The sequence below is a fragment of the Podarcis filfolensis genome (assembly GCF_964270895.1).
Source record: "Podarcis filfolensis genome assembly, chromosome: 16".
In the NCBI taxonomy this organism is placed as follows: Eukaryota; Metazoa; Chordata; class Lepidosauria; order Squamata; family Lacertidae; genus Podarcis; species Podarcis filfolensis.
In genome coordinates this window covers 20,718,799-20,745,994 of record NC_139620.1, presented here as the reverse complement: position 1 = coordinate 20,745,994, position 27,196 = coordinate 20,718,799, and the positions used below count along the sequence as shown (strand labels likewise).

Genomic DNA, 27,196 nt, shown 5'->3' with positions numbered 1-27,196 from the left:
GATGGGCCGCTGGTCTGATCCAGCAGGCACTTCTTATGTTCGATATTTATTGAATTTACACCCTGCCCTTCTGCCCCCCCCAAGGAGGCAAACAGGCACACAATTCAAAAGCAAAAGCAACCTGAAACGGCTAAGAGGTTATAACTTAAGACATCTAAATATGGTAGAGGAGGACAGCGCTCCCCCAACTTTGCAGTCCCCTCAGGGTGGGGTGGGGGCATGAGGGAAAACAGCAAGCATGACTTCCAGAATCCAGGTCCTTCATTTTAGAGAGAAGGAACGGTTTCTTCTGCTTTCTTCAACTGTTGTTGATCAGAGGAGCTTGGCCTACTAGGGGAAAATTGGACAATGCCCCACCACGTTCGGACTGTCCTCAACCAGCCTCCACTTGCCTGCCTTCTAAACTGCAACCAGTCCTGGGGGCACGCTTATTTTTTTAAAAAATTATATACCACCCTATACCTGGAGGTCTTGGGGTGGTTTCGGAGGTCTCAAGGCTGTTAGCTTCCTCCTCTCCTCCTTCTCCTTTTTTAATTCAACAGGGAGAAGGATATGGGGACAAAACTAGGACCTGCTTGTTATGGGCTCTGGCTATTGTTGGCTCTAGCCCCACCTACTGGTGGCCTTCCTCCCTTCTGCCCAATCGGAATCATCCGCCATTGCCTGTAAGTCTGGGGTGCCCTACTTTAAGCTGAAGCCTTGTTGCTCCAGGTCAAAGGCATCTTTCCAAACATGCCTGGCTCTCGGGACTCTCTCCTCTGCCATCCTTTGTACTTGCCAACATCCACTTTCGCCCCCGGTCCTGTCCCCATCCCAAAAGGTTGACCACAGGGGAACGCAGGCTTAGGCTTCAAGACTGTTGACCTATTAGCAACATTATCTCCCACCTTCCCTCCAGGAGCTTAATCTGACGTTCAAGATTCCTCTCCCTTGCATCTTTATATTTCACAACAACCCTACGAGCTAGGTTAGGCTGAGGGGCTGAGACTGTGGCCCCCAGGTCAGCCAGCGTGCTTCACGGCTGAGCGGGGACTTGAACGCTAGTCTTCCAAAGTCCTAGTCCAGTGCTGTGACAACTACACCTTACTACACCCACCCGACCTTAGTGGAACAATAGGAACAAAAGAGGTTTACAATTGGATAGAGGATCCTCTCTTACACCTTCTTTCAAATAACCTTCCCTGTTAACAGTAGAGAGGAAGAAAGAAAGAGATCCCTCCCCTTACCTCATCGTTGTGGGGCCAGTGGCATTAGCTGCTTTCCTCACCCCCTTCATCCTCCAGCTTCTCCAGGATTTCTTCCAGAACAGCTGATCGCTTTGTTTTCTTCGCGGTCGGGGAATCTGCAAAGGGCCAAGCGAGAAAAAGTTGAGGTTGTGTTGAGGGGGAAGCAGGCAGCTGTCGCTTTGTGCTCCCAGCAGCCAATCGGCATGAAGACATTCCAGCTAGGACTGGGAATGTGTCCCACCTGAAACCTTGTTCTCTGGCAACACAAAGTTGGGTGGGTCAATCGCCAGGCTCAGTAGAAGACAGCTTCCTTTCCGTATGCTCTGCCAACGAGCTTTAGCCCTTCCCAATGGGGCACAATCCACCAGAATATTCTCCCGTGAAGATCCCCACATCTGTTATGGATGTTTGGCAACTGTGACGTATGTAACATGACCTCTGGAACTTTTTATTCATTGAGGAGGTCATGATGTGCTAACTGGTCCTAAGCCCAACCCCAACCTTTTCTGTGTTTTATATTCTATGGATTTTCTAGCAAGAATCTCCAGAAGAGCACACATGGTTGTTTTCTCTGTCTCTCCCTCCCCCAGTGTGAACAAATGAATCAATTTATTTCGGTCGCTGACCAGCGTGTTCTCCCAATGAAGCTCTCGGCAATCGCTTCTCTGCCGCAAGGGCAGCAAGGCGATGCCACTGCACAAAGACCGCTGGAAACCGAACCTGCCGCGGCGTAATGAGAGCGTGGTGGCGGCAGCTGATGGCGGTGGTGGGAAGAATGGGGAGCTGGTGTGCAGATGCAGCGAAACCCCCGGGCAAGCGAGCGAGGCTGTGGCTCTAAATTAGGGAGAGGAAGCAGCTCCCCATCCCCCACCCCTGATTCAGGTGGGGGGGGTGTCAGTAACATGGCAAGAACTGAGGCAGAAGGGTCACCGAGGCCGGTCCCCTCCTGCCGTGGCTCTCTCCGCAAGGCTGCTCCAGCCAGCAATCAGAAAAGACCCTCCAGGCAGTAATAGATGCTGCCGCCGCAGCCCAAATGTGGCCACCTCTGGGGCTGCAGAAGGGCAAGGCAGGGTGGCTGCAGCTAAGGATGTAAGGAAGGTCCCTGTGGGGTCAGGCCAGAGGCCCACCTAGCTGGCGCCCTGCTCACCAAGTGCCACGTGGGAGCTTGCAAACAGGCCACAAGGGCAAAGAGCTTAGCCTGCAGAGACGGTGGGGTTCAGAGCTGCACTCTGCTTTTTCCTGACTCTGACGGCTATGCCCTGTTGGAGGCAGCAAATGCTTCCGAATACCAGCTGCTGGAGACCGCAGGAGGGGAGAAGGCTCTTGGGCTTGGGGGTCCTGCTTGGCGGCTTGCTGCAGGCATCTGGTTGGCCACTGTGAGAACAGGATGCTGAACAAGATGGGCCACTGGTCTGATGCAGCAGGCTTGCGTAATTCTGCTGCAGCGCCGCACCCGGACTTCCCTGGCTATGGCCTCGCGGTCCTGCCTTCATCTTTAGGTGGCTTTGCCAACTGCCTCAGAGCAACCCATGAGGAGCATTTAAGATGCAGGAGGAAATAATTGCTCCCCGCTCTGACTGCTCACTGCTATGAACTTGAAATATTTCGCGGGCACAGTGCACGCTCTTCTCGAAGGGGTGGACATGACCTCTCAAAATCCCCACTTGCCGGAGGGGAAACTGAGGAAGGAGCTGACGAACCGGCTGGGTTGTAAAGCGGAAAAGAAGAGGAGGCGTATTCCTGCTCCCCCACCTGACCAACAGCCATTAGCACCACAACCACACTGCAGAATAGCAATGTAGAGCCCCACTAAGTATAATTAACGCCCAAAGGAGGGCCTTCTGGTGGTTCCCTCACTGCAAGAAGTGAAGTTACAAGGAACCAGGCAGAGGGCCTTCTCGGTAGTGGCGCCCGCCCTGTGGAACGCCCTCCCATCAGATGTCAAGGGAATAAGCAACTATCTGACGTTTAGAAGACATCTGAAGGCAACCCTGCTTAGGGAAGTTTTTAATGACTGATGTTTTAATGTATTTTTAATCTTTTTTTCGAAGCCTCCCAGAGTGGCTGGGGAAACCCAACCAGATGGGCAGGGTAGAAATAAATTATTATTATTATTATTATTATTATTATTATTATTATTATTATTATTATTATTATTATCCTCCTCCTCTTAGCATCTCTTGCCTCACTGTGACGCCTCTGGCTTTCTTGCCTTCTACCCTCACTGTTCTTTCCTCTGCTCACTCCATCTCCATTTCCTTTTGTTTCTCAGCAAATTTTTCTTTACCCTTCTTCTCTACCAACACCTTAGAGCTTCTTCCTGCTTCTAGACTCTGAGAGCCGCCCCCTCCCTGCCCATCGTTTATTGCATGCTTTGCCCACATTCCATGACTGGCCCTTCCCCTGGAGACTGTTCGTCAGCATTCCGTGACCTCACACTATTTCAACCAATCCTGGGTGCTGGTGGGCAGAATAGGGGGAAATGAAGTCTCCCCACTCCTTCACCAAACTAAGTTTGGTTTAACTTCTGCAGGGCAAGTGTCAGTCATGGAATGTGGAAAGAGCATGCAAGAGGTGGCAAACAGGCTTCTTTTGGGGGAAACCCTAGGGAAAGGAAGAAAAACTAAGCAGTTGGCAGAGGAGTAAAGGGGAAAACACAAAGCCATATATATGTTTTTATATAGATATCTCCTTTACTATTTCCCAAACTCAGAGAAGGATCAAGTGAACAGCAGAGGCTCACTGTGAACATTCCTTGCAAAACACGCCTCCCCCCTTCTGCAGTTCCTCCGCAATTTTAGAAAGCAGCTTTCCATGTGGGGAACAGCTGTTCAAAGCCCGATCTCAGCCATCAAAACACCCATCTCAAACAAACAAATAAAATGTACTTGCAGGACTCGGGGAGAGGGTGTAAAATAAACACATAGGACAAGCTGCTGCATTTTCTTTTAGCATTACAGCTGCTTCCGAAGATAAACAACAAGTAAATGTCACAAAACATCAATACGGGAGAAATTAACCTGACAAAAGCCGTGCTTTCCCCTGCTCTGTCCTCGACCAAACAATTTTGCATTTCTGGAGTCCCCCCATCTAATGATTTTTTTTTTTATTTTTCCAATTAATTCCTTGACAGAATGCCAGGACCAAGTTGTACTTCTGCTCTTGTACTTTTTACGAATGTTGCGGGAGATGGAATAGGCGGCGGGTGGGGGTGGGTGAGGAGAGTGACAGGAGACTTTCCTATCCCACCAGCGACTTGACGTAGCTTTGTCCAAGCGTCAGAGCTGAGAGCCAGGGAAGGTGTCATTTGGAGACAGGTGCCCACACCTGTTTCGAGGCTGGGACAAGATTACGATTTGGCTGTGCATGCATTTATTTATTTTTAATGGAGGTAAAAGTCATGTCTTGTCTCTACAGATTTGCTAACTCAATCTCACTAAAAATAAAAATCTGATTGGGGGGCTAGGTGGGTGGATTTTTATTTTAACAAAAGAACCTAAGACGAGTACGCTGGATCAGGCCAGTGGCCCATCTAGTCCTTCTTTCTTCTTTGGTGATCACTCGTAGCCAAGTAAGATTGTCTTCCATAAACACGGTTTTAACAATGAGTCCGTAAGTGGCTGTTGAGGCCAATTCTCCTTCCTCCTAGCACGTTTCTCCCTTGCGTCCTGGGTTCGAGTGTCTTCAAAGTCCATGACACCTTTGATAAAGGCTGTTCTCCAACTGGAGTGCTCGCAGGCCAGTGTTTCCCAGTTGTCAGTGTTTATACTACATTTTTAAAGATTTGCCTTGAGACAGTCTTCAAACCTCTTTTGCTGACCACCAGCATTACGCTTTCCATTTTAAAGTTCGGAATAGAGTAGTTGCTTTGGAAGACGATCATCAGGCCTCCGCACAACATGACCAGTCCAACAAAGCTGATGTTGAAGAATTATTGCTTTGACACTGGTGATCTTTGCCAGCATCCTGTTCTCACGGTGGCCAACCATAAGATGCTCATAGAGAACCTGCAAGCAGGATATGAGCCCAACAGCACTCTGCCTAGCACCTCTGACGATGGAGGCAGAACATAGCCATTGTGGCTCATAGCCTTGTCCCCAATCCACTTGTCTATTCCTAAGCCATCCAAGTTGGTGGCCATCACCGCCTCTTGTGGGAGTTAAGTTCCATAGCTTAACTTTGGCTTGGAATCAATTTGATTCCCACCCCCTCTTTCTTTTTTCCTTTCTCCTTCTGTGTTGGTACTCCTATTTGGGGACTTCCCTGGCTTTTTTCTGGCCCATGTAGCACCAGTCTGGATAGTTAGCCTTGGTGAAGACTTGACGTTTTTATCCCCAAAAAGTTTTTGATTGAGTTTCCACTGAAATGAGGCTGCATTTTAATGTTGTATTTTAATCTTGTTTTTTTAAGCTGTATTTCAATCAATTGTTTTTATATTTGGTGTTAGCTGCCCTGAGCCCGGTCTTGGCTGGGGAGGGTGGGGTATAAATATTTTTATTATTATTATCATCATTATTATTATTAACTATGAGCTGCATGAAGAAGTCCTTTTGTTCTATCTGTCCTGATTCTTCCAACATTCAGCTTCATGGGACACCCACGATTTCTAGCATTATGAGAAAAAACTTTTCTCTACCCACTTTCTCGGTGCCATGCATCAATTTATAAACTTTTCAAATGCCTCCTTTTACTTGCCTTGTCTCCAAACTAGAAAGTCCCAAGTGCTCAGGATCCCAGTTATGTCACCCCTTGCCTGCAGAGCTGGCAGCCTCTCGCCCTTTTTCAAACACCCTCCCTTGTGGAGTGTTCCCTCAGCCTCCTCTCACCTCTCCTTAAGAGTCATCTGGGCAGCTGCTGCCCCTGGTCTCTGAGCTGCCCCCTTCCACCCCACAGAGAGGTGCCTCCTCACACTGCCCCACAGGGGCCTGGGAAGCCCTCCCTGGCCAGCCCCAGAGGCACCATTCACCTGCAGAGCTTGGAGCCAGGGCCGCTGCAACAAACAGCTGTGTAAGCCCTTGGGAGGGAGAGACAGAAGAGGGCATCAGAGGAGGGAGGGAGGGAAGGAAAGAGGGACAGAGGCCAGTGTTGCCCATGGCACCCCTGACCATCATTCACGGCACCCCAGGGTGCCATGGCACACAGGTTGAAAACCACTGCTTTATGGTTTAATTTTTTGATTGTTTGCTTTCTTTCTCTTGTTTTGCACTTTTTGCTGTTGTTAACAAATCAATAAGTTTAAAAAAGAAGTTTCTTAACCACTCTTTGTGCAAAGATTTCAGAGGAGGGGTGTGTCGTTCTGCACAAAGACCCTTTTGCAACAGCTTCATTAATTACACAGTGAAAAATGAAAACAGGGGACTCACCGCAAGTTACAAAACTTTCTGGATAACCATCTATCACCTTCCTATACCCATGATCCAGGATAAGAACTTGTGCTATTTGACTGTTATTTTGCATGCATTGCCTAAACACCGGCTCCTGGGTTACGGTTATTTATCCGCAGGGTGGGTTTGTTTGTTTTTTAGCTGAGTTCCCTTACTTTTTAAAAAATAAAATATTAATTATTTTTTTTGTCTGGGTGTGCTGGAACGGATATATGCCCAATGGCTCAACCAAAAATCCACCTATATCTGTAATCAATAAAGTTGCGGCCGTTGCTACTCCAGATCATTATCTGCTTATGTTTATTAATCACATCTTACATTTAACCACTGCCTGGTGGGGGGCTGCGGCACCGTGACTGGGCCCACAATAAACTTACTTCCTTTTTGGTGAGTTCCCCCACGTTTTCCCCAGAAAAAGCATTGTTTATCTGTATGATGTTGCTATATGTTGAAAGAATTTAATAAAAATTGGGAGGGGGGAGAGAAAGAGACAACACAACACAACCAGGCTTGGATGAAGCACTTCTGGCTAAATCTGCTCTCATCATTTCAGCGCCTGACATATGAAACAGAGACACCCCCGCCTCCCCACATCCTGGACCCCCACGACCTCCCAAGCTTTCCATTTGCGTCTCGTCCCGCCCCCCTCCGTCCAAGGAGTGCTCGCTTCCCCCCCACCCTCCATCCCAAGCCTCAGCCGGGCCTGAAAGATTCCCCTCCTGTCAGTTTAATTCTTTGATCGATGGGGAAGAGCAGGATGCTTGGCCTTGCGCAGCTGGCCTCCCAAGTTACCCCTGGCAGGAGACCGGCGGCCCTGCTGGTGACGGCTGAGTGAAATGTTTGTGGAGCGCACGGAACACAAGTCAATAGTAATTTAGCGAGATTGGGAGCGGGCACCTCCTCCGCACGAACCGCGGCTCCCGAGAGGGGGGAAGTGTGCACAGGATTATTACCGACTCACTCGGAAATATTTCCAAAACAAGCCTCCGATTAAAGGGGGTGGGGAGGAAGGGCGGGGGGCCACAGGAGCTGGCGGCTGCCGTGCTCGGCACTAAAATGTCTCGCAAACCCATCACGGAGCTCGCAAGCGGAGAGAGGAAAATTCAGGCAGTCACGAAGGAAGCTGGTTGCTCAGCTTGGGAGCAGAAGGAATGGGCGAGGCCCAGGATTTGGAGGAAGCCTGGCTGGGTTCTGGAAGGGATAGCGGTGCTCTTGAGAGGCCTTGCAATCCGGAATACAGACGGTAAGGCTGTCCGGGATCACTAGGTACAATGGCTACGTTCTCCCTCCTGTGTCAGAGGTAAGATGTCTCCAAATACCAGCTACAGCAGTACCTCTGGATGCGAACGGGATCTGTTCTGGAGCCCTGTTCGCATCATGAGCAGAATGCAACCCGGGTCTGCGCGTGCGTAGGTCGTGATTCGCTGCTTCTGCACATGCGGGTGACATCATTCTGAGCGTCTGCGCATGCGGCAAAACCAGGAAGTAACCCGCTCCGTTTTTTCCGGTTCGCCGTGGGACGCAACCTGAAATGACGTAACCTGAACCGAATGTAACAAGAGGTATGACTGTACAGTGGTACCTCGGGTTAAGTACTTAATTCGTTCCAGAGGTCTGTTCTTCACCTGAAACTGTTCTTAACCTGAAGCACCACTTTAGCTAATGGGGCCTCCTGCTGCTGCCGCGCTGCCAGAGCACGATTTCTGTTCTCATCCTGAAGCAAAGTTCTTAACCTGAAGCACTATTTCTGGGTTAACGGAGTCTGTAACCTGAAGCATATGTAACCTGAAGCATATGTAACCTGAAGCGTATGTAACCTGAGGTACCACTGTACTGGGAATTGCAATTGTGTTGCTCAGGTTCTGAAGCTCACTGGGTGACCACTGCCACCAGCCATTGGCTCTCAGCGCAACCTGCCTCAGAGGGTTGTTGTGGTGATTAAATGGGCGGCAGCGGGGGGGGGGGGGGACGGACCACACACACCACCTTGAGCTCCTTGGAGAAAAGGTGGGTTATAAATGCAATAAATAAATAGATGAAGAAAGCAACGTTCCCATGCGTGAGGCCGAGGAGACGCAGCAAACCGAGGTCCTGCAATGCCAATGTTCAACAGAAGTCAGGTTACGCCAGCGAGGCCAATGAAAGCTACTTGGGGATGTCACTTTTAGAAAGCGTGGGGACACACAAGGTCCTCCAAGGCAAGATTAAGAGACATTGAAGCTAGTGCCTGCAACACAATGAGAGGAACTTGACGTCGACTTCAATGACAGACAGGTACGGCTCAGGAGGACAGAATGTGGAGGTGTGTCTTGCACCAGTAGCCTTCGCCATCAAGAAAAGCCATGCGTGTAAGGATTTGCTAGTATTTTGTTTAAGAATATATCCCCCGCTTTAGTATCACAGAAAAACGCTTAAGTGGCATACAAAACTCGGTGCATAAAATCAGCAGTGGGAAAATTTTGATTGCCACATCATTATAGCCGCGGATAAAACACAAAGCCCCAAACTGCTGAGCACAGAAGCCCAGCTTCAATGACCAGATTCAGCACCTTGAGGGCAGGAGAAAGCCTGGGCAAATAAAAAAGTATTTAAAAGACAATCCAAAGCAAATTAATAGAGGGGAATCCTGTATGGCAGAACGGAGAGAGCTCCAAGGCACTGGGAAAGTCAGCCAGTGAAAAGAAGTCAAGTTTTTACAGGATAACCGCATATTCAAATAACACAGTCGGTATATATATCAAGTTCGTTGGAAAGACAGAGGAAAACGATAATGGCTGTTCTGAAGCTGAGGTTGCCAAGGAGGTCCACGGAGGCACAATTCCTCTCTTGAGGGTCTACATCTTCTGAGCATCCCCCACCCCATGCACTGCCAACTTTGTCAAAACCCAAAAGAAATACAAAAGCTGCAAAGTGGATTCCCACAAATTAGGGTTGTCGTGATGTGGACAGTTCATGGCTTATCTGCATCAGAGGTGGAGAACCTCTGGCCTGGGTTCCAGCCAGCTTTGGAATGTAAATGCTTTTCAACATTTACATGCAGCCGCTGGGAGGGATCATCAGGAGGTTTGGGCTGGGTGTTCATCAGTATGCGGATGATACCCAGCTCTACCTCTCTTTTAAATCAGAACCAGTGAGGGCGGTGAAGGTCCTGTGTGAGTGTCTGGAAGCGGTTGGAGGATGGATGGCGGCTAACAGATTGAGGTTGAATCCTGACAAGACAGAAGTACTGTTTTTGGGGGACAGGAGGCGGGCAGGTGTGGAGGATTCCCTGGTCCTGAATGGGGTAACTGTGCCCCTGAAGGACCAGGTGCGCAGCCTGGGAGTCATTTTGGACTCACAGCTGTCCATGGAGGCACAGGTCAAATCTGTGTCCAGGGCAGCTGTTTACCAGCTCCATCTGGTACGTAGGCTGAGACCCTATCTGCCTGCGGACTGTCTCGCCAGAGTGGTGCATGCTCTGGTTATCTCCCGCTTGGACTACTGCAATGCACTCTACGTGGGGCTACCTTTGAAGGTGACTTGGAAACTACAACTAATCCAGAATGCGGCAGCTAGACTGGTGACTGGGGGCGGCCGCCAAGACCATATAACACCGGTCTTGAAAGACCTACATTGGCTCCCAGTACGTTTCCGAGCACAATTCAAAGTGTTGGTGCTGACCTTTAAAGCCCTAAACGGCCTCGGTCCAGTATACCTGAAGGAGCATCTCCACTCCCATCATTCAGCCCGGACACTGAGGTCCAGCACCGAGGGCCTTCTGGTGGTTCCCTCACTGCAAGAATCGAAGTTACAGGGAACCAGACAGAGGGCCTTCTCGGTAGTGGCACCCACCCTGTGGAATGCCCTCCCATCAGATGTCAAGGAAATAAACAACTACCTGATGTTTAGAAGACATCTGAAGGCAGCCCTGTATAGGGAAGTTTTTAATGTTTGATGTTTTATTGTGGTTTTAATATTCTGTTGGGAGCCACACAGAGTGGCTGGGGAAACCCGGCCAGATGGGCGGGGTATAAATATTATTATTAGTATACTTGAACTGTGGTGATGCGTCTTGCGTCCCGGGGTGGAGATGGGTCACGTCTGCTTTTGCCACAGCCACTGCTGGCACACGGACCCCAGAAAGCCACCTGTGAGAAAACACGGCCCTTGGGCTGGGGGCGGAAATCCCTCACTCCAGATAAACCCTGGGGAAAGAGCTCTGGTTTCAGAGTGTGCTGCCTGCCCAGTAAAAGACAATCCTTAGCCTCAAGGAAAGCAGATCGGGGCTGGCTCCTTTTTTGCCCACGGAAGCCAGCCCTTCAGGGACAAGTGGCACGCTGCCAGCTGCAGAGGTCGCAGCGTCCAAGGTGAGTGGATAAGTGCACTGACCTTCTGCATGGAGTGGTCTGCTAACAACAAAAGGGACCGGCGATAGAACGAGGGGGACGAGAGGAAAGGCAGAGAGGAGCATGTAGCCAAATACTAAAACCCATTTCCTCCGACCCGAGAGAACAGCAAACAAAGATTTTTCGAGCAGATACCTCCGGCACCATTATGCTCTGTCCAACGGGTTTCTAGGTACTGCAGCCGGGAAATGGGGGCTGAAAGCCTCTCTCTGCTGCGGGCCTGCTGTTTGAAATGCCCTCTGGATGAATAGCACACAGCTAGCAGCGTTCACTCTCTGCCCCCGCTTGCACTTGGCTTTTCTGCCAGCATCTTTCTCTCCCCCCCCCCAAATAAAACCCCAAACACAGCCCCAGAAGCATGTTCCCTCTTTGTTGGCTTGGAGAAGTGAGGGACAGACACGAGAAATACAAATAAATAGTAGTCTAGGCTTTGGCGGAGGGGGAAAAGGCAATGCATACAATTTGTTGTTTGCAAATGTGTAAAACCTCATCAGGAAAGGGGGTGACTTGTTTCCTGCCTTTCAAAATTAAAAGCACTGGTTTCAGAAATACAATTAGCACTCCATAGTCTGTGGGGGTTTGCTTCCGTTGCTCTGTGCATACCTCAAGGCCGGCCCTACCATTGGGGGAACATTAGTGGGAGACATTTGGCCCATCAAATGTTTCTGAACTCCAACGCCCAACATTGCTGGCCATTGGCCATGCTCGGTAGAGCCGACAGAAATGGCCATTCATACGGAGGGCCAAAGGCTCCCCACTCCTGCGTTAGGAAAAGGGAGGTGGCTGTCTCAGGTACGATATGCTGGGGGGATTAGAGTGGGCAGGGAGTGGTGGTGCAGTGTCAGAGAACAGAGCTCTGGGCACTGTGCATGGGTTGGTCTGTCCACCCTAAGCCGGTCTGCTGTCTTCCGGTATGGTGGAGGATGCTGCCCGATCGTAATGACGTCAGGTGTTTGAAAGGATTGTCCAACCTACCTGTCAAAGTCAGCCCATAGGGCTAGCAGGGTGGAAGGAAGATAGCGACTAAGCAGGATTGAGCTCTCTGCCCATCAGCTGATGTGCAGGTAGTTCAATCCTGCTTTCTGCAAGGTGCAAGTGCGCTAGTGAGTTTGCTGCAGGGAACTTGCTCGTGTATGTGAAACAAACAGGACTGAATTCTACACCCGCCATCTCATGAACAGGGAGTTCCAGCCTGCTTTCCGCAGGGATTGTGTATGTGATGCGTGGTTTTGGGGGGGAAAGGCTTTGTGGGCCATATAGAGAGGCGTGGTGAGCCAAATCTGACCCGCAAGGCCGAGGTTCTCAACCCCTGGCATTAGATAAATTGATTCTGAGTTGACCCCCCCCGGCCTCATCTACCCAATGATTCCATTTCAACACCTTCCTCGATCTTGTGTGGATTCTCTCAACCTCAAGTCTGCAGTGGTGGAGTCCCAACATTTACAACAGCATGTGTAGATGCCTTTTTCAGCCCAAGGGCCACATTCCCCTTTGGGCAAACTCCCAAGGGCCATGTGTCGGTGGTGGGCGGGGCCAGAGGCAAAAGTGGGTGGAGCAAGAAACAAAAAATGTTATCTTTGCGGTTTCAGCGCAGGCTCCTCTGCATCCTCCCTCCAGACAAGCAAGGGACTTGACATCAGCTCTTTTCCGAGAAGTGCAAGGTGGGCAGGGGGAGATTGAGCCAAAGGAAGACCATTGATCTACATCTTATTCCCTGTGCTAGGTTGGGGGGACGGGGGACGAGAGCCTTACACTAATATTTGCCAACCAGTACATTTGCACCTGTCAATGCTTGTCGATAGCTGCGTCGGACAGCAGTTTCCGTCTCTGGTCCTGTCAATGCTGGGACTCTGATCCAAAGAGACTAATCCACTGCTCCTCAGAGGAGCCTTCTCCCTTTCACTAGGATTGCAATCGCTGTCAACAGAGGCAGCACAGCAGAAGCAGCGGCTAACTGGAGGGAGCTATGCGGGGCTTTGTGAATCCAGGTTTCAGGGCCCTCTTTAGGAAGAGAAGGGAGAACTTGATGGTGTAGTGGTCAGAGCATGGTAGGCAAACTAAGGCCCAGGGGCCGGATCCGGCCCAATCGCCTTCTAAATCTGGCCCACAGACAGTCTGGGAATCAGCATGTTTTTACATGAGTAGAATGTGTCCTTTTATTTAAAATGCATCTCTGGGTTATTTGTGGGGCCTGCCTGGTGTTTTTACATGAGTAGAATGTGTCCTTTTATTTAAAATGCATCTCTGGGTTATTTGTGGGGCATAGGAATTCATTCATTATTATTTTTTTCAAAATATAGTCTAGCCCTCCACAAGGTCTGAGGGATAGTGGACCGGCCCCCTGCTGAAAAAGTTTGCTTAGCCCTGGGTTGGAGTGTTGGACTGGGATCTGGGAGAGACAAGGGTTCAAATCCCCACTCCACCAAGAATTTCGTTGGGTATGACCTTGGCCCAGTCACTGCCTCTCTCAGCATAACCTACCTCACAGGGTTGTTGTGGGGATGGGATGAGATGGGGGAGAAGCCTCCTTGAGATTAGGTGATTAGATGGGAGAGTACAACTGCAGCTGTTAGAAGGCAAAATGAGGCCAGCGAATGGGACCCATCTGCTACAAATACAGTCATACCTTGGAAGTCGAACGGAATCCATTCCGGAAGTCCGTTCGACTTCCAAAATGTTCAAAAACCAAATCGCAAGATTCTGGTTGGATGCAGGAAGCTCCTACAGCCAATCAGAAGCCCCGTCCGACGTTCGGCTTCCAAAAGAACGTTCGCAAACTGGAACAATCACTTCCAGGTTTGCGGCATTCGGGAGCCAAAATGTCCGAGTTCCAGGGCGTTCAGGATCGAAGGTACGACTGTACTAGAAGCCGGACACAGGAATGCAGGAGGCTGCCTTATACTGAATCAGGCCATCAGCCCATCTTGGTCAATGGCCCACACTGACTAGCAGCAACTCTCTGGGGTTATACTGAGTCATACCCTTGGTCCATCTAGCTCACTATAGTCTGCACTGACCGGCAGTAGCTCTGCCTGCCTGGTTTCAGGGGTCACTCCCGAAATGAAGATGCTGGGGATTGAACTTAGGACCACTAAGCTGCAGCCATCACCCCACCCCACAATATCCACGTGTACAACCTAATTCAAGCTATGGCAAAAGGGCAATAGGGTCGGGGCAAAGCTTGAACAAGTTGAGAGAAGAGCCATTCCTTATGAAGAACAGTCGAGGGAGCTGGGTATGTTTAGCCTGGAGAAGAGAAGACTAATAGGTGATATGATAAGTAGCTTTCAAATATCTGAAGGTCTATCCCTTGGGAGATGCAGCAAGCTTGTTTTCTGCTGCTCCAGGAGGTAGAGCCCAAATCAAGTTACAAGAAAGGCAATTTCGACGATACACTGGGGAGAAGTGTCTGACAGTAAGAACTGTTCAACAGTGGGACAGGCAGCCTCAGAAGGTGGTAGGACTCTCTATCATTGGAGGTTTTCAAACTGAGGTTGGGTGGCCTTCTGCCAGGGATTCCTTAGCTGTGATCCCCGCATTGCAGAGGGCTGGACCAGATGACCCCCATGGGTTTCCTTCCAATTCTACAATTCTGTGATTTCATTATTCTAGGTGCAACAATCTACAGTGGTACCTCGGGTTACAGACGCTTCAGGTTACATACACTTCAGGTTACAGACCAGAAATAGTACCTCGGGTTAAGAACTTTGCTTCAGGATGAGAACAGAAATCGTGCTCTGGTGGCGCAGCAGCAGCAGGAGGCCCCATTAGCTAAAGTGGTGCTTCAGGTTAAGAACAGTTTCAGGTTTAGAAAGGACCTCCGGAACAAATTAAGTTCTTAACCTGAGGTACCACTGTATTGCCACAGCTCGGCCCTGACAGACAATGGCTTGCATGTTACAAAAAAAGCAGTATACAAATTCCACTAAATAATAATAATAGTAATCAGTGGAAACAAAATCAACAGAAATGACAACTGAAATAGTACATATGTGCTACAGTACCGTGAAAATGCTCTGCCGTTTTCCGCCTCAGGGCCTCCACTGTTTCCTCCGAGTCAGCCCATTCCAAGACCAGCCTCCTGCCGTACAAATGAGTGCTGTGGCAGAGGGCGTTGAAGGCTCTCTGTGGAAAAAGAAAGCAGGAAGGACGCTGTTCAGGTGGTTTCAAAGAAAAGTTGTCACCACTGCACCTCTCTCGTTCTGTCCTCCCCACAAATGTAGAGGTCGATGGAGCCCCGGTGTGCACCGAGTTTCCTTGGTAGGGGAACCGAATTGGTTCGGCTGGGCTTCCTGGTAAAGGAGCGTTTTCGAAGAAACAAGATCCATCACAAACTGAGCCATGTGAAAGATAAAGGGGGTGCATTTTTTCCTAAAAAGGCATTTTCTGATAGCACCTTCCCCCAAAAGTGTATGTACATGGTTGAAAGATAGGGAGTGAGGCTGGAAAGCTAGCTGCTCAACGCACAATATAAAGCTTGCTGCTTGAGACACAAGGGAAAGCTAGCTGCTCAAGTTGCAACAGAAAGCCACCCACTGCCAATACAATAGATGTCTGCATTGATGTCTGAGCTAGATGTCTGCATTGAGTGACAGTGGCTCTCTGGGGTTTCAGACAGGGGTCTCTCCCAGCTCTAGCTGGCAATGCCTTGGACTGAACCTGGGACCTTCTGCATGCAAAGCAGATGAAGCAGATGTTCTAAACCAGGCATATGCAAACTCGGCCCTCCAGATGTTTTGGGACTACAACTCCCATTAACCCTGGCTAACAGGACCAGTGGCCAGGGATGGTGGGAGTTGTAGTCCCAAAGCATCTGGAGGGCCGAGTTTGCCTATGCCTGTTCTAACCACTGAACTATGGCCCTCTCACTAGGATACACCTCATCCTGGTGGACAGCATAAGGAAGTGCCTTGGACCACCCAGCTTAGTAGTGTCTACACTGACTGGCAGCAGCTCTCCAGTGTTTCAGACTGGGGACATTCCCGGCCCTACATGGAGATGACACCTGGGACTTCTGGAACACAAGGCAGGTGCTCTCAAGGCAGGTGCTCTACCACTGAGCTACGGCCCTGGTCCTTCCCTTGGGCAAAAAGGACTCCTGCTTTTCTGCCACACTGATCTGCTGGAAAGTTCTCCTGAGCCCAAGGGTGGAAGAGTCTTTGATGGGAGAGCTGCAACCGGAACATCCATCTCAAAGGCGGCCAGGCCTTGCATTGTGTCATCAGGAAGATGGCGAGTTTATCACAGAAGTGATGGGGTGATTTGGGTCATTTCTTGCAGACAACATGACTGTAGGTGGGCAGAAAAGGAGCTAGTTGGGGCTCAAAGGAAGAGGCCTTTCCTGGAAATGGGAACTGTAGAGAAGGCCTTCCCTGGGCATTGGAAAGGGTGCCTTTCCTTGACCCTAGCTGTGTCCTCTTCCGGAGAATGGGAATACTTTTTTTTAATTTGCTTAAGGTTACCTTCTCCTGCGGTTGACATTCCTTGCAATGCCGCAAGCTTACGGTTGTTTTTATTTGCTGCTGCTGTTGTGTGCGTGTTTCTAAATGCCTATTTTCACACCGAAATGTTACCCAATTAGCAGCGCAATGTGTTGGCTTAAATAAACACCACTGTGGGGTGGAGGGAGAGGAGAGGAGAGGAGGAGCCAGCTGCAGGGAGTTGCAATAGCTGTTTATGTTGGCAGAAACCGTCGTCGTCCCGGCCCTGGCAAGCAACTGTGGCTCTAATTGTAGGCTCTCGTCTACTAATTTGTACTTTTTAATTTCACACTTCCCAGCGTCGCGTGCGAGAGGGAGAGCACGCGAGGTTGCGTTGCGCAAACCTGCATGCACATGAAGCCTCGACAGCTGGGCGCCACCAGATTCTCGAGGTCTCACCCAGGCGGAGTGTCATGTCAGTTCCAAAGCCCTACCAGCTTCCATTCAGCTTTTCACAGCCTTAAAGATAGTTGGTAGGAATGCTCTTGGAACCATATTGCACCAGTGGTGGTGTAATGGTTAGCATGTTGGACTAGGACCTGCGGGAGAAGGGTTCAAATCCCCACTCAGCCACAAAGCTCACTGGGTGAACTAAAAATATGTGTGACTCCATATTTAGCGAGAGCGAGAGCTAAACGGAGCTTTGTGATGCCTCTGAATTTCCATCCCTACTTGTAGAAAGGCGACAGACCTCTGGGAAATGATACATGATGAATTTAAAAAAGATGTTTAAAATAGCCAAGAGGCCTGAAGCATTTCTTCTGGGGATTATAGGGGCAGAGATTCCAAAAGCTGTTTAGGTATGCTCCTACCGTAGCCAGAATTCTGTATGTGCATAAGTGGAAGTAAGGAAAGAAGAATGGATTTTAAAGGTAATGAACTGGGCGGAGATGGCAAAGTTGACAGCAAAAATAAGAGACCAAGAGGATGAGAACTTTGCTGAAGAGTGGAGGTTCTTTTCAGACTACAGTGGTGCCTCAGGTTACAGACGCTTCAGGTTACAGACTCCGCTAACCCAGAAATAGTACCTTGGGTTAAGAACTATGCTTCAGGATGAGAACAGAAATCGTGCGGCGGCAGCACGAGGCCCCATTAGCTAAAGTGGTACAGGTTAAGAACAGTTTCAGGTTAAGAACGGACCTCCAGAACGAATTAAATTCTTAACCCGAGGTACCACTGTATTTGAGAAAAGAACTACAGAAACGAAATGAAATCGCGAGCAGGATATTTGAATAATAGGCAAGGGAAGGAGAATAAATAAATGATTTTAATACAAGCTATAATATGTATAGTTAAAGATACGGTTTTCCGAGTAGTGATGTACGGAAGTGAGAGCTGGACCATAAAGAAGGCTGATCGCCGAAGAATTGATGCTTTTGAATTACGGTGCTGGAGGAGACTCTTGAGAGTCCCATGGACTGCAAGAAGATCCAACCTCTCCATTCTGAAGGAAATCAGCCCTGAGTGCTCACTGGAAGGACAGATCCTGAAGCTGAGGCTCCAAGACTTTGGCCACCTCATGAGAAGAGAAGACTCCCTGGAAAAGACCCTGATGTTGGGAAAGATGGAGGGCACAAGGAGAAGGGGACGACAGAGGACGAGATGGTTGGATAGTGTTCTCGAAGCTACCAGCATGAGTCTGACCAAACTGCGGGAGGCAGTGGAAGACAGGAGTGCCTGGCGTGCTCTGGTCCATGGGGTCACGAAGAGTCGGACACGACTAAACAACAACAAATAATACAATTGAAAATAAATGGCTGTTGTGGCAGCAGATAAAGGAATGCAACAGGAACATCACAGAGCATAGCTATCAACTTTTCCCTTTTTTTGTGAGGAATCCAATTCGGAATAAGGGAATTTCCCTTTAAAAAAGGGAAACGTTGACAGCTATATCACAGAGGGGGAAGCCAAAATGTAATAAATTATTATATTGAAAGGGAATTAAATAATGTCAAACTTTGTGTAAAAAAACACCTAAATAAATTATTATTAAAAAATGAATTTCCATTCCGGGGGGGGGGGGTGTCCTTTCCTTAACGTGCACATGTATCGGGTGTAAATCTACACGCAGTGTCCAGCTTCAAATATCTGGCTTGCTGTTGGTGCTACACATGCTTTATTTTCAAAAATGCAATATATGAAGCATCCATAAACATGGGTGTACAAGCAAATCTCCACCTGTCAGCCTGTTCTGTCTGTAAGGTAAAGGTAAAGGGACCCCTGACCATTAGGTCCAGTCGTGACCGACTCTGGGTTTGCAGCGCTCATCTCGCTTTATTGGCTGAGGGAGCCGGCATACAGCTTCCGGGTCATGTGGCCAGCATGACTAAGCCGCTTCTGGCCAACCAGAGCAGCGCACGGAAATGCCATTTACCTTCCCGCCGGAGCAGTACCTATTTATCTACTTCCACTCTGACGTGCCTTCGAACTGCTAGGTTGGCAGGAGCAGAGACCGAGCAACGGGAACTCAACCCGTTGCAGGGATTCGAACCGCCACCCTTCTGATCGGCATAGCCCAAGAGGCTCAGTGGTTTAACCCACAGCACCACCCGTGTCCCTCTGTCTGTATTCTGTCTGTATTGGGGCTTAAATCCCACACACCTTGGGAGTCTTGTTGGCATGACTGTACATATAGCTCACAGATGCAAGGAGGGAGGGAGGGAGGCAACTGTCTGGGTTCCAGAGCTGCCATAGATCAAGGAAGCAGGCCACCCGAGTTCACCTCCCAGGGGGACAACAGCTCACCAGATCTAAATGCTCTTAATTTGGGAGACAGGGCCACTCTGCCTCTCAGCTCCCCGTTGCCCTATTAAATGCTCGGCCCAAAGAGCCTGGAGGCAAAGACCATTAGCAGGACACAAAAGGCAGACAACATTAGGCTGTTGATAGATTTCCCATTCTTCCTAAAAAACAAAGGCTCATCAGCGCTCGGGTGGAGGACGTTCCCTGCAGTGCCAGCTGAGCTCCTCCTGCTGCTGCTGCTGCGAGAGGTCTGTGCCTCACTCCTAAATGGGCGGTTTCTTGGTCCGAAGGAGCAGCTGAATTTTTAATACTGCCAGCACCAGGCCTCCGCTCTGGGCAGCCACACAGACTAGGGCCGGGGAAAAGAGGAACGCTTTGCAAAGATGATGCCGAAACAGATCCCATATTGATATCTTTTCCTGGGGTAGCCGAAGCAGTGCCCTCCAGATGTTTTAGTTCAGGCCCGTCCAACTCCCAAGAGAATGAGATCTACTCCCAGTATAAAAAAACCTGGCAGTTTTCTACCCATTGTCAATGAGGATTGACCAGAGTTGCTGAGCTGTTTGGGGGGATATCAGAGTTGTTGAGCTTCTTTTGGGGAGGATTAAAAAGAGTTGCGGGACGTGGTGGCATTGTGGGTTTAACCACAGAGCCTAGGGCTTGCCGATCAGAAGGTCGGCGGTACGAATCCCTGTGATGGGGTGAGCTCCTGTCGCTCGGTCCCTGCTCCTGCCAACCTAGCAGTTCGAAAGCACATCAAAGTGCAAGTAGATAAATAGGTACCACTCTGATGGGAAGGTAAACGGCATTTCCGTGCGCTGTTCTGGTTCGCCAGAAGTGGCTTAGTCATGTTGGCCACATGACCTGGAAGCTGTACGCCGGCTCCCTCAGCCAATAAAGCAAGATGAGCGCAGCAACCCCAGAGTCAATCACAACTGGACCTAATGGTCGGGGGTCCCTTTACCTAAAAAGAGTTGCATAGCTATTTTTAAGGGGAAATGACATACATCACTCACATCAAACTCCAAAAACCGCCAAACAGCGACCACTCTACGCAATGGAGGGACAAAGCCAGGGGGGAGGATAAGGATCCTGCAATCGACCAGGATAACCAGGGGATCTACTTGTTGATCACAGCCGACTGGTTGAACATCTCTATTTTAGATTATAACTACCATCCTCCTGGACCATGGGCCATGCAGTCTGAGACTGAGGTTGTAGTCCAAAACTTTTAGATCAGTAGTGTCTCAAAGTGGAAGGAACCATTCTTGGGGGGGGGGGGCAATGGCATTACCCAGGCAGGGAGCCAAGAGGCAAGGGGGAAAGCACAACATATGAACAGGTTGCTTCTAGGTGTGGACTTTGTTCAGACATTTAGAACACGTTTATACAGAATATAGTAGGTTATTATCAATCATACACATATTAGGACAATAATATTATAGTCATACCTCGGAAGTCGAACAGAATCCGTTCTGGAAGTCCATTTGACTTCCGAAACATTCAACTTCCAAAGCATGGCTTCTGATTGGCTGCAAGAAGCTCCTGGAGCCAATCGGAAGCCCCGGAAGCCCCGTCAGACGTTCGGCTTCCAAAAGAACATTCAAAAACTGGAACACTCATTTCCGGTTTTCGATCATTCGGGAGCCAGAACGTTTGACTCCCAAGGTGTTCGGGAGCCGAGGTACGACTGTATTCATATTTCTATATAACAATGTATGGAAATGTAACTGATTATATTTGGTGTATTATACTATATCTTTCTTAATGTATTTTTTAAGACTTTCTTCTCTTATTTATTTTTCTTTCATCACTTTATTCTCTATAACTTAAAATCTTTTAATAAAATATTAATTTCTTTTTTTAAAAAAAGAGGCAAGGGGGCAGCTGGGGGAGCCTAGACTATCAGACTTTTAAAAGGCGGGTATCGCTGGCTCATGTTCATCTGTTTTGTTGAATTAATTAAACTGAGTAGTTTTTATTGGATTCTGAATAGATGTGCAAATAATTGTTCCTGTTTTGAATGTTTACTGCGTTGCTACCTTCCTTAGAGGCTCTTGCAAACCACTCTTCCAAATAATGCTTTTTATGGGGTAGGGAATTCTGGGGGTGAGTTTATAGAGCCAAGGAGGCAGTGGCCTAAAAAGATCATTTGGGAGGTACTGATCCAGAAGGCACCAAATTGGCTACCCTGGTGTTATAGGGTTAAGAACGTATGTACAGAAGACGACCATGCTGGCTACCAGGCTAATGGCCCATCAAGTCCAGCATCCTGTTCTCAAAGCAGCCAACCAGATCACGGGGGTCATCAAACTTTTTCAGCAGGGGGCCAGTCCACTCCACTGTCCCTCAGACCTTGTGGGGGGCCGGACTATTTTTTTTTGGTGGGGGGAATGATGAAAGAGCACCACGAGCCCTGGTGGCTGCTTACCTGTTTACCTGCTTACCCGCAGGTTTACTTGCTTACCCGCAGCAGCGGGACAATGAGTGGTGCACAAAAGGGCTCCGGAGAGGGGCTGCTTAAAATGGCGGCCACTCTAGCGCTGCTGCTGCTGCTGCTGGCACCAATAAAGCCCAGCCCCCTTCCTCCTCTAGGCAGGGCGGGGAGAAGCCAGGAGGAGGGAGGGAGGAGGCACTGCCGGCGCCGCCGTGGGAGGGAGAGAGGAAGAACGCGCACGCTGGCGATCCGCACAACGATTCCCGGACCGTCAGCAGACTGGATCCAGAAGGCAATTGGGCCTCATCTGGCCTGCGGGCCTTAGTTTGCCAGCCCATGAGATACCCCAACGGGATGCCCCAAAGCAGTGCTGTGTGCAGAAGAACCTCTCCCCGCTTTTGACTCCCAGCACTGGTACTCAGAGGCATGCTGCCTCCATCAATGGAGAGACAACAAAGCCATCATGGCCAGCCACCGATAGTCTGATCCTCTATAACAAACCGTTTATCGAAAGTACCGTATTTTTCGCTCTATAAGATGCACCAGACCATAAGACGCACCTAGTTTTTGGAGGAGGAAAGCAAGAAAAAAAAAATTCTGAATCCCAGAAGCCAGAACAGCAAGAGGGATCGCTGCGCAGTGAAAGCAGCAATCCCTCTTTCTGTTCTGGCTTCTGGGATAGCTGCGCAGCATGCATTCGCTCCATAAGACACACACACATTTCCCCTTACTTTTTAGGAGGGAAAAAGTGAGTCTTATACAGCAAAAAATACGGTAATTCGCTATGATTCGTTGGGAGGTGGATTAGGCAACCCTGGCTTTCGCCCTGATTCGTTTGCAGGGGAGATTAGGTGATGCTGCGCCGAAACAAGTGTGACCCCCACACTTTCTAGGGAATTTCCCCGTTACCTTCCTTAATTGTCACGCAAGAGCACCATATCAGCTTTAAATGCACAGATAGGATTTGCCGGCACGTGACTGGATCTCACCCCAAGATCAGCCACAGACCCAAAGCGCCTCTCACTGCTCACCTTAGCGTCCTGCTTTGTGAGGAAGTCCACGAAACCGAAACCACGGTGCTTTCCTGTTCCAGCCATTTTCTTCGGCAGGCGAACGGTTTTCAGTTCTCCAAAGGTACTAAAGGCAGGGGATTGGGGAGCAAGGGAGAGAACAAGAACAACAAATAAATCAAAAGCAATAAATAATCAAGAGCATAAAAAGGGGGGAGGGTTACCTCTCTTTCAACACATGCTCACAGGCAGCGTTAGAAACTCAAGATATATAATCTAATCGCCAAATGGCACCTTAAACCTAGGTGTCCAGGAGCCCTTTTTGTTGTTATTTTCATTTCTATACCGCTTCATATTTCAAAGAACAAATCTCAAAGCAGTTTACTACACACTGAAACATCAAATAAAACCATCCAGAGCAAAACAAATTCAAGCTTGAAGGAAAGTATTTCAGATCCTTCTCTAAGCGGCATTTTGCTTTCCGCAGTCACTGCCATCTTGGCATCCAGAGGTTCCCATGAAACGTTAGGAAGGACTTTCTAATGGTAAGAGTGGTTAGACAGTGGAACTGACTCCCTCGGAAAGTGGGGGTCTCTCCTTCACCAGAGGTTTCTAAACATGGATTAGATGGCCGTCTGTCTGTGATTCCTTGGCTGTGATTCCTGCATTGTAGGTGGTTGGACTCGTAGACCCCTGAGGCCACTTCCAACTCTACAATTCTATGATTCTAATGCAGGGGTCAGCAACCTTTTTCAGCCGTGGGCCGGTCCACCGCCTCTCAGACCTTGTGGGGGCCGGACTATATTTTGGGAAAAAATATGATAAAATTCCTGTGCCCCACCAACAACCCAGAGATGCATTTTAAAGAAAAGAACACATTCTACTCATGTAAAAACACCAGGCAGGTCCCACAAATAACCCAGAGATGCATTTTAAAGAAAAGGACACATTCTACTCATGTAAAAATTCCCGGACCGTCCGCGGGCCATACGCTGATTCCCGGACCGTCTGCGGGTCGGATTTAGAAGTTGATTGGGCTGGATCCGGCCCCTGGGCCTTAGGTTGCCAACCCCTGTTCTAATGCATGGACAACCCACCTATCTGCTAGAGCAAGTGCCTTCCTTACAGTGGACGAAGAATGTTGGATATGTGACCCACAGGCTGAAAAAAGACCCCCCAGCCCCAGCCCTTGTAGGGAAGCGAGTTCTTTCTTTGTGGACCTATAAAGCCCTATCTCAACCTTTTTGAATCCACGGCTCCCTTGACCATCTACATTCTTTCTGTGACACCCCTGTGGGGCTCAGGAGCCCAGCTATGCCTGCGGAGCTGGCAGCCTCTGGCCCGTTTTTGAACACCCTCCCTTGTGGAGCGTTTCCTCGGCCTCCTCTCTTCTCCCCTCTCCTTAGGAGTCCTCTGGGCAGCTGCTGCTGCTGCCCCTGGTCTCTGAGCTGCCCCCTTCCGCCCCAAAGAGAGCTGCCTCCTCATACTGCCCCACAGGGGCCTTGGAAGAGGATGCCCCTAGCTTTAGTGGCCCAACGGAGACTGACCAAAGGTGAACATGTGGCCAACACCTTACTTGGGGAGGCAGCAGTGGCAGCAACGGGCGCTGCTGGGCCTGCATGGTGGAAAGGCTCCCCTTCAGCACCGGGCACTCAGCTCCCAAACAGGCCTAGCACACAGCAAGCACCAGAAAGGCCAGCACACCGCCAGCCTGCCTGGCCTCCCACTTGCCTGTCCATTCCCAACAGTCAAAACAAAAAAAAATTTTTTCTTTCCAGTAGCACCTTAAAGACCAACTAAGTTAGTTCTTGGTATGAGCTTTCGTGTGCATGCACACTTCGTCAGAAAGCTCATACCAAGAACTAACTTAGTTGGTCTTTAAGGTGCTACTGGAAAGAAAAATTTTTTTTTGTTTTGACTATGGCAGACCAACACGGCTACCTTTCTGTAACATTCCCAACAGCAAAGACTGGTGGACTGGCTGGGCTTCCTCACCCGCTTGTTTGCTTACTCTGATGCTGCCTCAGCTCCTGGCAACCAGCACCCCCTGGCCAGCCCCAGACGCACCATTCACCAGCAGAGCTTGGAGCCAGGGCTGCTGCAACAAACAGCTGTGCAAGCCTTTGGGAGGCAGAGACTTGAGAGGGCATCAGAGGAGGGAGGGAAGGAAAGAGGGGCAGAGGCCAGTGCTGCCCGCAGCACCCCTGACCATCATTCATGGCACCCCAGGGTGCAACAGCACACTGTTTGAAAACCCCTGCCCTATATGGTTTGGGCCCAAAACTATTGTTTTGAACTGGTTTGTTTTTATTGCTTTGCATTTGTAATGTGGTTTGCAAATGCTGGGTGCCGCTTTGAGTCCCAACTTGGGAGAAAGGCAAGGTATAAATGCATAAATAGAGCCCAATGAATTATATACGCCTCGCTTTACGATCCAGTGTGTGCATGTGGTACCAGGGTGGGGGCAGCAGCCTACCTGTCCCATAGATTTTAACTGCCCCCCTGCTCCACCTTGAAATTCCACTGTGATGTTTTCCCCCCACTGCCAAGAACTAGTCGCTTCTTCGCCAGGTCTGCTTATCAACACCTATGCACAAATTGGGAACAATGAATATTTAATGCATGGGCTCCAGAATAAGAAGGGAGGGGGGATATTTTTCTCCAGCAATCTCCACGCTAGCGGGGCGGGGTTGGGGGGGGGCGGCAGTTGGCTGGGCCAGTGCACCGGCTGGGAATAAACGCGGTAAAGTGCCGTAAACGCTCTCGTGAAATGATAGAAGCTAAATCCGGGGAGTTAACCTGCTGCACTGCCAGCATGACCAGGCATCCATCTGCCGAATTTCCTCGGGATGCGCCGTGTGTAAGTAGGGCATTATGAAGCCTCAAAATGAATCTGCACGTCTCCCTCCTCCTCTGAGCCTCCCCCCTCTCCCTGCCTCCCTCCCTCTTTTTCTTTGAAAGCAGCATTAACGAAAACACAAAACAAACTAAAACAAGGGAGAGGCAGCGGCGGCCTCGGAGAATCAGCAGCGCTGTCGGGAGGCTAAAGCAGCGGGAACCTTGCACGTAATCTTCCAGGAGTCAGGGAAGGAAGGAAGTAAACAAGAAGCCGAGGGCCTTTGTTGTTAAGCGGGTCATTGTCGGCTGCAAAGTTGAGACTCCTACAACACCCCTTTGGGCGTTCTGCCGGCATGGAAGGACAGCGCATGATTGACTTCGGAACCCTTGATAGATCTCTCACCCGCAGTTTCATATGATCTGCCTCTGAAGCCATCTTCGAGTGTGACAGCACTGACCCGTTGGAACTCCCTGCCTGTTGACACTTTGCATACACTTCTTTTTGGCACCCATTTAAAACATTTGTGTTACCTGTCTACCAGTCACAGAGAATGTTTACATATGTTTTAATCTCTCACTTTTTATCTTATGGATTATTTTCATTATCCTTTGAATGTTTTTTACGTATCTGTACTTAACTGTTTTTTACTGATAAGGGCCAGTACAGTACAGTGGAACCTCGGGTTACAGACACTTCAGTTTACAGACGCTTCAGGTTACAGACTCAGACCCAGAAATAGTATCTTGGGTTAAGAACTTTGCTTCAGGATGAGAACAGAAATCATGTAGCGGTGGCACAGTGGCAGCGGGAGGCCCCATTAGCTAAAGTGGTACTTCAGGTTAGGAACAGTTTCAGGTTAAGAACGGACTTCCGGAACAAATTAAGTTCTTAACCCAAAGTACCACTGTATACAGTGGAACTTCGGAAACCGAACGCTTTTGAACTCAAATGTTTCGGCTCCCGAACAATCAAAAACCGGAGGTGATTTTCAGAAGCCGAATGTCTGGCGTGGCTTCCGATTAGTTGCAGGACGTTCCTGCAGCCAATTGGAAGCCGTGCCTTGGTTTTCGAACTGTTTCGGGAGTCGAAGGGACTCCCGGAATGGATTAAATTTGAAAGTGAAGGTACAATGTGCTTAAGCATTTTGGACTAGGACCTGGGAGACCAGGGTTCAAATCTGTACTCTGCCCATGAAGCTCACTGGGTGACCTTGGGCCATTCACTGTCTCTCAGCCTAATCTACTCCATCACAGGGCTGTTGTGGAGAATAACTGATGAGGGAGCGAGGAGTACCATGTATGCCACCTGGACTTCCTGGAGGAAGAAAAGCTAGGATATATATATGGATGGCTCAGTTGGTTAGAGCTTGGTGCCGATAACAGCAAGGTTGCAGGCTTGATTCCCATATGGGGCAGATGCATTTTTGCATTGCAGGGGGTTGGACTAGATGATCCTCGGGGTCCCTTCCAACTCTACCATTCTATAATTCCACGAAATAAAAAAGTAAAATAAAAATAATTTTTAATACCTTTTTTTTGTAAACGGCTTTGAGGTTTTAATACAATGAAGCAGTATATAAATTTTGTTAAATAAGTAACACAGAAACAAATACATTTAAGCTGGCAGTCATCACCCCATCTTGGGGCGGTGAGTTCCAAAAGCTAATTCTGCATCATATAAAGAACCGATTCCC

General features: G+C 49.2%; 1 protein-coding gene across 2 annotated transcripts in view; it reads right to left on the bottom strand.

Moving 5' to 3' along the window:
• Nucleotides 1–27,196, bottom strand: part of RBM19 (RNA binding motif protein 19) — a 105,315-nt gene that overhangs the window by 11,535 nt on the left and 66,584 nt on the right. For both annotated transcript variants that reach the window (XM_083589936.1, XM_083589935.1), the window contains exons 22-24: nucleotides 22,686–22,791; nucleotides 15,000–15,120; nucleotides 1,227–1,342 (exon numbers count right to left, since the gene is read on the bottom strand). In XM_083589936.1, coding sequence (XP_083446062.1) covers nucleotides 1,251–1,342; nucleotides 15,000–15,120; nucleotides 22,686–22,791 — 319 coding nt within the window. In that variant the 3' untranslated portion in view covers nucleotides 1,227–1,250. The remainder of the gene's footprint in view (nucleotides 1–1,226; nucleotides 1,343–14,999; nucleotides 15,121–22,685; nucleotides 22,792–27,196) is intronic.